This window comes from Balaenoptera musculus, chromosome 2, assembly GCF_009873245.2.
Source record: "Balaenoptera musculus isolate JJ_BM4_2016_0621 chromosome 2, mBalMus1.pri.v3, whole genome shotgun sequence".
Taxonomy (NCBI): domain Eukaryota; kingdom Metazoa; phylum Chordata; class Mammalia; order Artiodactyla; family Balaenopteridae; genus Balaenoptera; species Balaenoptera musculus.
The window spans coordinates 146,774,787-146,789,398 of NC_045786.1; the positions used below are offsets into that span (position 1 = coordinate 146,774,787).

Sequence of the window (14,612 nt, forward strand, 5' to 3'; positions counted from 1 at the left end):
GCAAAGTAAGATTTTTTTTTTCCCCTTTTGTCACAAAGGGGTTGGCCTTGTTTTGCCTTACTCCCTTATTATTTTTCTTCTGTCTCTGCTCCAAGCGGGATACCAGGTCTCATTCAGTGAGGATTTTGACCCATTTTCAAGTTTTTAGCCACCTTTCCTTATAAGTCACGTCTCATTTCCTTCCATGGACAGTAATGCTATTGGCCTTATAACTGGAGTACTATGAAAGAGCAGCATGAGATGAAACACTCCTCCCCAGTGTATTGTATCATCACCTACTTTCGTCATCCTAAGCTAATTGAACAGTAGGGAGTCCAGATTGAAAGAAAATGTTTGGTTTTCTTATATTCATTTAATTTGGATATACTTAGAGAAATTATAGGGAGTGTTCTTTAAAAATATTGGAAGTGTATTGTATGAATGGGTTGTATATGCCCTGGAAAAGTAGTACTATGAAACATATATTGTGATTTAATATCAAGGGGTAGTTATAGTTCATACTATTTTGGATTTTATTGCCTTATTAGTCCATCTTCAGTTTTCTTCGTGGCCAGATACATTTTTATTACTTGGCTTGTTCTTCCTCATGGGGCCATAAGAACCTGTCTAGTGAACTGCCAATCATTGGAAATGGTAATTGTTAAGAGTCAGTCAGGTATAGGGTAATTGAGACCTGTAGGGTTTGTTCTTCCTCTTCCCCCATTAATGGCAAAGGAGAAAATAACTTGACATATTTGTTTGATACGGGTTGGGAGGAGAGAATCAAAGAAATTCTGCTCTATGGCAGGAATTATGGGTAAATTTTGTTGTTACGATTGTTTCCTCTGTCTTGGAAGGGATCAAGGAAAAAGCACTGCTAGTGCGAGACCCTCCTTATTCCACTGGTTGGGGGTGTTGGAGGGAGAGGAAGTGGTGGGTCATGGGAGGGGTTATAGAGTGAGTGAAATCTTTTTTATTATCAAGTAATTTGAAATCAAGAAAATGTTACAGAAATCTTGCATTGCTTACAGTGTAAACATATAGAAAATTGTTTTTCAGAGTAATATGAACTCTGGTTTGTTTGTTTTAATCTTTGTGGATTTTTCCGCAGATTTTTCGCAGGTTTCCAGTGGCCCCACTGATCCCTTATCCACTCATCACTAAGGTTAGTTTACATTATAGGCTTTGGCAATAACTTATGTTTACTGCTAATTGCCAGATTTGTGATTCTTGTCTATCTAACTCTTTAACTTAGATTGTTGGATTTGTTACTACGTAAGTTTTTTATTTACTCCTGTCTTTTGTAAAACCTGTACAGAATATCTAACTTTTAATTTCCGTCTGTCTGTTTATATCAATGTAGATTGATGGTTATGCATTCCCACCTGTCCCCCTTGTCTTTTAGGAGGATATAAATGCTATAGAAATGGAAGAAGACAAAAGAGACCTGATATCCCGAGAGATCAGCAAATTCAGAGACACACACAAGGTAGTATTCTTGTTTTTTCACTTGATACCAATCTAGACTTTTTACAGAATCCAAAGCAAACAGACAAAAAAAGAAAAATCAACCTTACAGTAGAATATAATTTTAAATGCTTTTTATATAGGTTTAATTGATATTTAGATAGAAACAAACAGAAGACGATTACCATATTAGAGTAGTCCTTGGCATATTGTACGTAGCTTTTTCAGTTACTGACTACTCTGCAGTCATCTCACTTTAATATGAATAAAAGCTAGTTTTATTTTTAGATTTCAACATAAACATCAAGGTCAGGTTTAAACTAGATTCAAGGGGGCAGCAGAATAACATACACTGTAGTGTATTTCTGGGGGCAGTTATTTAACTTAATCTTAGGAAAACCTTTAGAGCTGAGATTAAAATTTAAGATTATATTTGTATAGATTTGAGAGGGGGAGATTTTAAAAAGTAGGTCAGTGGTTACCAGACTTACCAAATTTTAGATGCATGGAAGAACTGTAAATTCCCATAAAGCTAATCTATTCATTGACCCCCACCATTATGATAGAGATCATATGGTGACTAATGCAAGATGAAACTCTCAGCTTGGAAAGTAACAAGGAATAGGATGTAAGTATGAGCTTCTGTTTTTTATTATATTTATGGATGCCCCCTCAGAAAAATATGCAAAGGGGTAACTGGCTTGGAAATGGGTATTTGTTCATCGTAAATCCCACTCACGAGTTTTGCCTATTGAAAGCTTCTCTCAATGACAGTGCATCTGTGAATGTTCCCTGGTGTTGAAGGTGATGCTTATGGACGGTGAAATGCAAACACTGCGTGAAATGTATTTTGATGTTACAGATAATAAGATGTTACTGGTTCTTTCCTAAGATTGAGTGACCTTTAACTCAGTGAGATGTTAAGTGTTCATTTTTTCTTTTATTTAATCTTACTTTTTCTTATAGCTTTCGAAATCCCACGTTGACAATTAATGCCATCGACTCAGTGCTGTTGAACACATTATTATCATGATGCCGAGCCCTAGCTCACATACACAGGGCCTTTTCAGGAATTAAGTATGTCTAAAAGCACGACTGTAGTTCTCCCAGATTAATTTTGAGAGTTAGAAAGTTAGTCCATGGGAAGTCATTATAGAGTAATGCTTTTGGTTAGGTTCAGTACTCAAAATTTTCTGAGCAAGCTTGAAAATGGTATACAGTGTGTGTGTGGTTTACCCCCTTTTTGTTATTTGTTAAATCGTGTCATGTCATTGGTAAAGTATAAGGAAATCATGTTTTAAAAAATTAATTCAAAAGGTAATTGCTTCAGAGTTTGAGAAGCTGTCAGGCCTTTGACTGCCTTACACGTATTTCACTGTGGGGAGAATGTTTTGAATTTCCAAAATGTGTTTTAAAAATAAAAATCAAAGTGAAAAAGAAAAGCAGTTTTTTTTATTGGGTGGTATGGTTAAAGGGGATATTTGAAACTTCGGTAACAAAAATTGAGCTCAGTGAACCTTTGCATGTTTTGGTATGAGTTTATAAAATAACCACAGACTGTCAGGGTATCAGCGTGGCAGGGGGCGTCCATTTACAGCACGGACGAGTCTGAAGAGAGAATAAGGTAAGATTTATGATTTTTTTTTCTGTCCTTTCCTCTTCATTATTTCACTACTTTCTTATGTCTTTTTAGACCACCTCATTTCCTCTTTCTCCAGTCTTTGTCTTAAAAAATATATATGTGTGTGTGTGTGTATCTGTTTACTGCATATATAATCTGATATAATCTTTTAGAATTGCATTTAGTATGGACAAGATTCACTCACTTTTTCATTTACTTAGAACTAAACTTCTGAAATGAGTTCTGAAACAAATCATTATTTATATAAGTGGAACTATACATTTAAGAAATAAGTAGTGTAGTGAATAGGCAAGCATAAAACAGTTGAGGGACTCTACAAAAGAAATTATTGGAACAGCTAAAATAATCTGTAAGTATTTATTATCTCAGAAATAAACAAATTTCTTTATAAGTGTATGACACTGAGGTAAGTTTTATGTAGTCTAGCCTCATTTTACAGTACACATTTTTTTATTCCATTATAGTACTGTTTCAAAAATTAGAATTTACCCCTTTAAATAGTTTTCAGTTTCTATCCTCTTTTTGCCATTTCTTTTCTCTTCCCTTTGTAATTTCAATGTATTCAGTATTGGCTTTGCCTACGTTCCATTTTGATATAAGACTGGCACCACAGCTGAATATATTGATTTCTCATGCATTAGCTTTTCTTTCGTAATCTTCTATCAGTTCTCTGATCCATGAGCAAGAGAAAGAGAGTATAACAGGTAAGATTGCTTTTTAAAGTTGTTTTAAATGCTTTACATGACTGAGAAAAGAAAAAAATGCACATTTTATTGTTGTCATTTAAATTTCGGTGACACTAAACATGGAACCAAAGGAAAAATGTTTTGTTTTTGTTTTGTTTTTCCTGTTTGGGGCATTTTTTTTTCTGAGTTTGTGCAGAAGCCGTGTGGTACGCTGGTAATCTTGTCAGGGTACAAACTTGGTCTGAATGTTATTTGGTTTATTTGTGAACCATGTACTTGCTCTTCCTCCCAGAAGCATAGCTTGTAGGCAAGGTTAATCCAGTGTTGGCGATCCATGTCCTAGCACAGCATCTGTAAGTTAATACGCAATCGTTCCTTCCAAGGATGGATTTATCACTGTTCATGTATTTTCATTGTCTTATAGGCATAATGGGCATAAATATGTTGCTTTTAACATTAAGCCAAAAATTAATCTAATTAAATAAAAATATTATGATTATGTACATTTTTGCTTGAAGCGAGTGATTTTCAAACTTTTTGTATTTGGTGGGCTGTCCATCTTGTAATGGTGGGAGTAAATGTTTCCATAGGTGATAGGGCAGATATTGGCTGAATTCAGCTTGTCTTTTGGAGGGTGGGCAAACCAGAGGGCAGAAGATTATTTAGTTGCATTCCAGTGACCTGACTGTCTTCCCCCACCTCCCCTTTAAAACACTCAACTAATAATCGTTAGGTAACGGGAAGTCTGGGGTTATAGTTAGCAGCAGTAGTCCCACTGATTTAAAGAAATTCATAATGGGAAGAATTACATTTTAGCCAAGTGATTGTATTTCTAGAAATTATTATGAACCATCACATTCCTCATGGTCATTTTAGTTATTACATAATCATTGAATGGTCAGCCACACTTGACACAATCTCCCAGCATCCAAGATTGGAGATTCCTGGTCTGTTTAGAGTGTATGGTTTTGCACGAAATCTATCTAGGCTTGTGATTGCTTCAGTTTTATTTGTTAAGTAAAGCCACAAGTATTTAATAGTAAAGTACCAGTGGTTTGGTTTTTTTTTTTTCTGTCGTTCCCAATATTGGGCTTTGCGCCGGGAAAAGTCTGAATACTGGAGCTATAGAGTTAACTCTAAAAGTACTTTTATTGGTTTCTAGAAACTGGAAGAAGAGAAAGGCAAAAAGGAAAAAGAAAGACAGGAAATTGAGAAAGAACGGAGAGAAAGAGAGAGGGAGCGTGAAAGGGAACGAGAAAGGCGAGAACGGGAACGAGAAAGGGAAAGAGAACGTGAACGAGAAAAGGAGAAGGAACGGGAGCGGGAACGAGAACGGGATAGGGATCGTGACCGGACAAAAGAGAGAGATCGAGATCGGGATCGAGAGAGAGATCGGGACCGTGATCGAGAAAGGAGCTCAGATCGGAATAAGGATCGCAGTCGATCAAGGTAAGGCTTTATGGAAGTTACTGTGTGCTTGATAGCTTTAATAGAACTGCAGGTTAGTACTCTCTTGGGCCATTTGCATGGATGTGGTGATAGAACTTCCTGAGACACGAAGCATGCCTGGCTTGCTGTCTCACACACATGTAAAATATTGGTTAAGGGCTTCCCTGGTGGTGCAGTGTATAAGAATCTGCCTCCCAGTGCAGGGGACACAGGTTCGATCCCTGGTCCGGGAAGATCCCACATGCCGCGGAGCAACTAAGCCCGTGCACCACAACTACTGAGCCTGCACTCTAGAGCCCGTGAGCCACAACTACTGAAGCCCGCGTGCCTAGAGCCCGTGCTCCGCAATAAGAGAAGCCACTGCAATGAGAAGCCCGCGCAACGCAATGAAGAGTAGCCCCCACTCACCGCAACTAGAGAAAGCCTGCACACAGCAACGAAGACCCAACACAGCCAAAAGTAAATAAATTAAAAAAAAGAAAATATATTGGTTAAATTAACAATTTTCAACTTTAGTGTTAGTTTCTGTCTGAAGCCAGTTTTTATACAGAGCCAGCACACACCAGCCGTCCACCCAGTGTTTTGGATAGACATGATTCCTTGTTCTCTCCCTTGGTCAGTGGGCATTTTCTCTAGTCACTGTTTGATTGAGGTCCCCTCTAGTGGGAAATCAGCTCTAGTACCACTGCTTTTAGCTCCTGGTGTCTGTTTGGTCCTATAGCCCACTGGATGGCCACAACTTAATCTCCCAGGCTCTAAGTTTACTTTTTCTTTATGGCTGCTAGTAATTTATTTCACTTTGGTTTGGTTTTGTTTTATTTAAAATTTTTTCATAATTATATTGAATTCATATGACATATCATCTCAAATTCTTTAGGAATGAGGTAGAGCAAAAGTGAACAAAGGAAGTGGAGAAGGGCGTGAGTAGAAGGAAGCCAGTAGACGAAAGAGAGGAAATCCCACCTTTTTTTTTCCCAGGCTAGTTTTCAAATATACATTACTGTGTTGAGATATTATTCTACCTGATTATAGCTGAAGGGAGGTCCCCCGGTTGCGTTAACTGGAATTCAGTACTCTTATTAATCTTTAGTGGGCACTAAAATCCTTCCCTTCCTTCCTCCACTGGAATAACCGTTATTCTCTTGAATAACCACTATTGAGAATTTGACATGTATTAAAATGAGTGGTTTATACTTTTACTACAGTGTACTGTTTCATATCGTATATATACATAAATTTGTATAATTACATCCATGGTATCACAAATCTGCAGTTTGGTTTTATCACTCTGAATTAAATACTTGAGAACTTTTTATTGCTGATAGATGTACAGTTGACCCTTGAACAATGCCGGGGTTAGGGGTGCCGACCCTCTGTGCAGGCAAAAATTCGAGTATAACTTATAGTTGGCCCTCTGTATACACGGTTTTCCATATCTGCGGTTCTTCGTCCACGGATTCAACCAATTGTGGATTCAACCTACCTCGGATCGTGTAGTACTGTAGTATTTACTATTGAGAAAACTCTGTGTATAAGTGGACCTGCACAATTCAAACTCATGTTGTTCAAGGGTCAACTGTAGTTCTGGTTTACCCATGCAACATGCCAGAATGCTCTTTGCTTCTCACCTTTGCCAATATCTGTATTCCTTGATCACTAGTGAAGTAGACTATCTTGTAACATGTTTGTTGGCCCTTAGTATTTCTCATATCCAGGTTTTTTTGTTTGTTTTCTGAGATGCTGATAAGCATTAACATTGAGTTTAGAAAGCAGTTCAGAATTTGGGGCCAGGATTATATTCTGTGTCTTTCTGACTTGTATAGAGGAGTTTACAATTCTGCAGAAACCAAATGCTAAATTCTGGCTAGTGAGTTTGTATATTATTTCATAATATATGTTGTCCTACTTTCTCTTTTGTTTAAACGAAAACACAAAGACTGACAGATTTTTTAAATCTTTTGTTTATGTAGAGAAAAGAGCAGAGATCGTGAAAGGGAACGGGAGAGGGAAAGAGAGAGAGAGAGAGAACGGGAACGAGAAAGAGAACGAGAGCGAGAGAGAGAGCGAGAAAGGGAACGGGAGCGCGAGAGAGAAAAAGACAAGAAGCGGGACCGAGAAGAGGATGAAGAAGATGCATATGAACGAAGAAAACTTGAAAGAAAGCTCCGAGAGAAAGAGGCTGCTTATCAAGAGGTAAATTAAGGGAAAGCTTTTATTCTTAAATCTTGGTACTTAGTAGGTTAGTCAAAAATTTTAGAACCCTTTGTATACATTTTTAAGCTTTTACAATTTCTTTTTTTAGCGCCTTAAGAATTGGGAAATCAGAGAACGAAAGAAAACCCGGGAGTATGAGAAAGAGGCTGAAAGAGAAGAAGAAAGAAGAAGAGAAATGGTAATTTTCTTGGTTAAAATAAGTGATTTTTCAGATAAAAATCAGATCAAATCTTTATTGTTAAGTAGAAGTGACTTTATAGTTAAAAAGTATGAGCTCCCAGTATAGATAATTTTTATATATTTCAAGTAACTTTGAGACCATTTCAGTACACCAAAATGTTTTTCCCTCCTATTTTTCACGTTTTTGCTCCCTATAAACTAAATTACCATTTGGCATACTGTCAAAGTAAATCTGTCATAGTATAAAATGAGAATTTATAGACCTTTCTTTGATTAAGAATCTGCAATATTTTTGAATTTCAAGAGGCTTTGATATTCTGTATTAGTGTAGTACATTTGGGTGAAGGAAATAGTCTCATGAGAAGACCTGTTTTTAGAAATCAAAATTATTGACTTCAGTATATAGCACTTATAAATTATTGTTTTTCCTTATGTTACTACATTATCCTTCCTTTTAACTACATGATAATCATAAAAATGAATGTTTTTTTCATTTACACTGTTTGATAGACTGTAACAGTGAAAGCAATTGGCCAAGGTTGTTACCTAAGTAAAATGACAAAAAGATAATTTATTTTATCATAGTACTTGCTTCAGTATTATGTTCCATATGTTGTGTCATTGCCAGAAGTTCATGAAGGTTTCTTTATCTCCAGTTTGGAGATTACTCTTCCAAAAACATTACTGAAGTTAGGAATCTTCTTCAAATAGCTTTCGAACATGAGACATAGAGGGAATTTTTGTAAGTAACCAAAAGAGTGCATGCAGCAACTAGATAGATAATATGGGTTTTCCGGATGGTAGGTCTTCTAAGGTCCTACAGTTATTTAAAATAATTTGATTTCCCTGGATTGTAGCTCCCATTCTAGAATTTCTTCTTAAACCCTAGGTTAGAAAATAGAGAATGATATAGTAAGAGACATAATTATTTGAAGAAGTGATTCCGCTTCCTGCAAGCAAATCTGAAACCTGTTTTTCTAGAGAAAAATTTCCTATTAGTTTTTTGTTTGGGAGCTTAAAAAAATATCCAGTTAGAAAAGCAGTTACTTGCTCATTAAAAAATGTTCAAGTAACAGAAGTGTATAGTGTAAGAAGTCACCTCATGAAAGGTGACATATGTTAATATTTTAGTATGTACATTATGGGCCTTCCTGTGTGTGTGTGTGTGTGTGTGTGTGTGTGTGTATGTATTTATTTGGCTGCATAGGTTTTCGTTGCTGCATGCGGGCTTTCTCTAGTTTGTCGAGCGGGGACTACTCTTTGCTGTGGTGCACAGGCTTCTCATTGGGGTGGCTTCTCTTGTTGCGGAGCACGGGCTCTAGGCACATGGGCTTCAGTAGTTGCGGCATGTGGGCTCGGTAGTTGCGGCTCATGGGCTCTAGAGCGCAGGCTCAGTAGTTGTGGCACATGGGCTTAGTTGCTCCGCGGCATGTGGGATCTTCGCGGACCAGGGTTCGAACCTGTGTCCCCTATATTGGCAGGCAGGTTCTTAACCACTGCCCCACCAGGGAAGTCCCCTGTGTTTTATTTAGATATTTGTAAATATTGTCATCACTACCTGACAATCTACTTGAATGCATTTGACAAATTTTGTGCTAGGTATTGGGTGTACAAGAATAACTAATGCTTCAAACTCTTAAACAGTTGGGTAGTATTGTCAGAGAGATGAAGTAGTTGATGTATTTTGTGTGTGTGAGAGTGTTTAAGGTATGATAATGGTGTGTTCACAGTATTTTGGGAGTGAAGTACAGAGAAAGTGATTAATTTTGTCTGGAGGAAGGAGTTGGTCATGGATAGATGGTTACATTGGGGAAGTCTTTAGAGAGGTGTAACATTTGAACTGGATGGAATGTGTTAATATTTTACTGTAGTCAGAAACCTACATCTGCTTTGTATATAATATTGTTGGTATAGTAGAGATGTAGATTATAAATACTTATTTTAAAGTATTTCTTATGTCTGTATATAATGGTTAGATATAATTTCTGTGAAATGTAATAGTTGTTGTATTTAAAATTCCAAAAATAGGAGAGATTCATGTACTTTCATGGTTTGTGTACTCAAAGTTAGGCAGGCATTACCTTTGGATTGATGCATAAACGTGATTTAAATTTTTAATCCTGCAATTCATAAAAACTACTTGTACCATCATCTACCTATAAACGAAATGTAAAATATTTTTGTCCGGTTAACAGATTCAATAAGATAACTTTCAGTTTTCTTTCTTGGTGTGCTTGGGTTTGATTAGAAAAAAATTACTGTACTTTGAAGCTTATCTTCAGAGAGAAAATTTATTGTAGCATACCATCAGTATATGTGGCTTTCATTTCATGGATAAGTCCTAAATCTGACTTGCTTTTAAGAGTAAAAGATTTTAAAAATCTAATGTTATTTACATTTAATATATGAAGTTTATGAGAATGAAAAAGTTCAAGTGGTATGGATAAGAAAAATCTGTTCCCAATAAAGGGGTAGGGGGTAATCTAAATTACTTTTATGTTAATTTTGCACACTTCGTCCTTCATTTCCTCAAAGGCAAAAGAAGCTAAACGACTAAAAGAATTCTTAGAAGATTATGATGATGATAGAGATGATCCCAAATATTACAGGTAAAGAAGCCTTGCTTTATGAACTCATACTGTCAGCTTTTTATTAGCTGTATTTTCTCTTGTCTACAAGAGAATGCAAGTTCACTCAGTGGAATAAGAAAGAAATCTTTGAATTCATCTTGTAATTATCCCCATAGTTGATAATGCTGTTTTCTGGGGGTCCGGGCCTGTTAGAAAAGAATTGATAACTCTGTGCACCTTCTTTGGAGGAAGGTTCATAATAGTATTGTGACAAATTAACTTTTCTTCCTGTGTTTTATTTTTTATTTATTTATTTATTAAAATGTGTGTTTGTTTATTTATTTTGACTGCACTGGGTCTTAGTTGCAGCATGCAGAATCTTTAGTTGCAGCATGCGGGCTCTTAGTTGCTGCATGCATGCGGGATCTAGTTCCCCAACCAGGGATCGAACCCCGGCCCCCTGCAGCGGGAGTGCGGAGTCTTACCCTCTGGACCACCAGGGAAGTCCCTCATGTGTTTTAAAGAACTTCAATTTTTATAGCAAATTATAACTTACCTTTATGACTATCTAAGGTGGCCTAGAGATTTTTGTCTTCAAGGATTTCTAGAGTGCTACATAGTAACCTGAACACCCTCCCACCCTCCTTCACCCAATTGCTATACTATTATGAAGTGAGAGTTATGAAGCCTGCATTTCTTGATATCTGTTCCCGTGGCATTTCTAAACTGCTCTCATTCTTCTAACATTTATGGCACTATGGTAAAATTGTTTGGTTTCTTCTGCTCCCTCCACTCCAAACTATAATTTCCCTAAGGTTATGAACCATATTTTGATTTTTTTCTTATGTGCCTGGCATGATACAGGCATGTAGTGAATGCATTTAATATATATAATTTAATACACTGTAGCTGAAATAATCAAAACATTGGATTAACACCTTAAATTGAATGAATGCCAAGGATTTGACTTTGTAGAAAATGCAAAGTAAAATTGTTGAATCATAGATTAGCAGTACATTATTTCAACATTCTGAGATATAATAAAGTGCTAAATAGAACCTGTGCTTTCTCTTGATTATGCCCTGCTTCTCCTGTTAATTTTTTTTTTTCCACAAGGAAAGGAGTTGATTTAAATTGAAGGTACAAAACTAATATTTGGGATATTACTACTCCTTGTATTAATTTTTCACAACTTGGCCTCCAAGACAACACAGATTACCTGTTAGTTTCCCTGTGGAATAGGTATAAAGTGAGAGCATTCTTCCCTCTGAAAGCTACTTTTTTACTTGTAGATACTCATTTAGAATGACTTAAGAATGAGGCATGGTGATATGTGACAAGACAGTGCTGACTCAGTAAACATTAACATGCAGAGAGCACACTGTCTTGGGTGTTCTACAGATACAGAGCATTAAGACAGTCTTCAGTCTCTTAGCATGCAGCTGTTAGTATGGAAAGAACTTGCTTTTGGAGACATTATGTGCAGTAGTTTAGACCTGAGTATTAAATAAGGCCTGATTTACTTTTGCAGAGGAAGCGCTCTTCAGAAAAGGTTGCGTGATAGGGAAAAGGAAATGGAAGCGGATGAACGGGATAGGAAGAGAGAGAAGGAAGAGCTAGAGGAAATCAGGCAGCGCCTTCTGGCAGAAGGGCACCCGGATCCAGATGCAGAGCTCCAGAGGGTAAGATACTATTACATCCATGACCATATTCTTTTAAGACTATCGTGTCATCTTAAGCCAGCCAACTATGATATAGTTTAGTTTATAAGGGAAATGTTTACACTCCATGCGTCTTGCTATTTTGGGGGAGGATATTAGTATTTTTTCTTTATTTTATTATGTAAGTCATCAATATTAGTTGATTTACAGCTTTATTTTCAACATCTTCTATATGTCTTACTCCTTTATTTCTGTGAAGTATTACTTATTAAGTGAATGTCTTTTAATGTAACTTTGCTAGAAACTGTCCTTCCTATATGTGCTCTGACACTTAATGACTTTTGTAGTTTGAATTCTCTCATTACCACCCTAAATATTTTATTTCCAAAATAAAGATGTTTTCATGAGCGACTTGTCATTTAAAAATGAAAAAGACTGTGTCGTAGGACATGGCATACCCATTCTTGCTTTTAAGAATAGTGTCATGTTAGAAAAGTTTTTAGTTCTTAGTGTATCACAGATCTTGATACTATAAATTCTTCATATCAACTTTAAAAAATCTGTTATATGCTATTAACAGGAACCACGTCTTCTTACATGTCCCTTTTATTTTTCAAAATGAAATAGTGTTATTTTTTTCTGTTAAGTACTTACATGAGTAAATAGAAAGTTCAGACAACATAGAACACAGTAATGAAGAAATTAAAAACTGGCTGATTTCTTATAACCTCCCTCACACATAAGTTTTATAAGTGGGAATATTGTTACGTGTGCTTTTTTTCTAATGTGCTCTTTTTTCATTTTTAGATTTTTATTGAAGTATAGTTGATGTACAGTATTATATTAGTTTCAAGTGTACAACAGTGATTTGACATGTGTATACATTATGAATTGATCACCACGATAAGTCTAGTAACCATCTGTCACCATACCAAGTTATTATAACAATATTGACTATATTCCCTAGGCTGTATGTTACATTCCCCATGAGTTATTTTATAACTGGAAGTTTGTACCTCTTAATCCCCTTCACGTTTTTGCCCTACCCCCCATTCTGCTCCCCTCTGGTGACCACCAGCTTGTTCTCGGTATCTATGAATCTCTTTCTGTTTTGTTTTGTTTTCTAATGTGCTTTTACTTCAGGTATGATCTTCCACCAAGAATTTCTCCAGTTTATAGTCCAGGTGTCTTTTTTTCATCATCATGGTGGTATTGTCAGTGTTTTAAATCCTTGCCATTATAACATTTAGGTTGGGGAATATTACTATGTTTTAATTCTCTGATTACCAGTGGGTTTGAATGCCTTGCAGATGGTTTAATGGTCGTTGTACTTCCTTTGTGAGTTGATAAATGGTGTTATGCACAGATTTTAAATTTTTGTGTAGTTCAGGATACGTTATTTTTACTTTTGTTTTTCCTATGTTTGTTTCATGCTCAGAAAACTTGCTGATGTATTCATCCCAGTTTATAATGCTTTTATGATGATTATTTTTTATTATATTTTGTAATTTCAGGGGGAGTGTTCATTTTGGTTTAGGACTTTGACTTCAGAGTTCTCCCTCCCGCCACTTCTTCCTTTTCCTGTTTGTGAATACAGAAGTGACTACCACCTTCAGCCATTACCAAGAAATAAAAAATGATTATCTATGACCAGGCTGAGGATTTGAGTTGCCTCTTGTGTATTGTGTATACTATTGGGTTCTATTGGGTTGGCCAAAAAGTGCCTTTGGTTTTTAAGTAAAAATAAAAGACACATTTTTCATTTTCACCAAGAACTTTACTGAACAACGTATTCACCCTTTTGTTCGACCTACCTTCTGCCATTTTTCAGGCAACTTCATAATTCCATCTTCCCGAAACTTTTTATCTTTTTGAGCAAAGAACTGTTCCAGGTGCCTTTTACAATCTTCCAGGGAATTGAAATTTTTTCCATTAAGAGAATTTTGTAAAGACCGAAATAAATGGAAATCCGAAGGTGCGATATCTGGTGAATACGGGGAATGAATCAGAACTTCCCAGCCAAGCTGTAAGAGTTTTTGCCTGGTCATGAAAGAAACATGCAGTCTTGTGTTATCCTGATGGAAGATTATGCATTTTCTGTTGACTAATTTTGGACTCTTTTCGTCGAGTGCTGCTTTCAGTTGGTCTAATTGGGAGCAGTACTTGTTGGAATTAATCATTTGATTTTCTGGAAGGAGCTCATATAATAGAGGGCTCCCAATCCCACCATATATACAACATCACCTTCTTTGGATGAAGACTGGCCTTTGGTGTGGTTGGTGGTTGTATATTTTGCTTGCCCCACGATCTCTTCCGTTCCACATTATTGTACAGTATCCACTTTTCATCACCCATCACAATATGTTTTAGAAATGGAACATTGTCGTTACGTTTAAGGAGAGAATCGCATGCAGAAACACGGTTAAGTTTTTTTCGCTTAACTTACGTGGAACCCAAACATCAAAGCGATTCACATAACCAAGCTGGTGCAAATGATTTTCAACGCTTGATTTGGATATTTTGAGTATGTTGGCTATCTCCTGCGTGGTATAACGTTGATTGTTCTCAATGTCTCGATTTGATCGCTATCAACTTGAACTGGTCTACCCAACCATGGAGCATCCTCCAGCGAGAAATCTCCAGCATGAAACTTTGCAAACCACTTTTGACATGTTCGATCAGTCACAGCACCTTCTCCATACACGGCACAAATCTTTTTTTGCATTTCGGTTGCGTTTTAACCTTTCTTGAAGTAATAAAGAGT

The 14,612-nt window shown here is 36.5% G+C and overlaps 1 protein-coding gene across 4 annotated transcripts in view; it reads left to right on the top strand.

Annotated features, from left to right (window-relative positions):
* RBM25 (RNA binding motif protein 25) overlaps positions 1 to 14,612 on the top strand; it is a 53,162-nt gene that overhangs the window by 29,459 nt on the left and 9,091 nt on the right. For all 4 annotated transcript variants that reach the window (XM_036841518.1, XM_036841520.1, XM_036841521.1 and 1 more), the window contains 7 exons: positions 1,091 to 1,144; positions 1,385 to 1,468; positions 4,937 to 5,223; positions 7,194 to 7,416; positions 7,526 to 7,615; positions 10,153 to 10,226; positions 11,719 to 11,869. In XM_036841518.1, the coding sequence (XP_036697413.1) occupies positions 1,091 to 1,144; positions 1,385 to 1,468; positions 4,937 to 5,223; positions 7,194 to 7,416; positions 7,526 to 7,615; positions 10,153 to 10,226; positions 11,719 to 11,869 (963 nt within the window). The remainder of the gene's footprint in view (positions 1 to 1,090; positions 1,145 to 1,384; positions 1,469 to 4,936; positions 5,224 to 7,193; positions 7,417 to 7,525; positions 7,616 to 10,152; positions 10,227 to 11,718; positions 11,870 to 14,612) is intronic.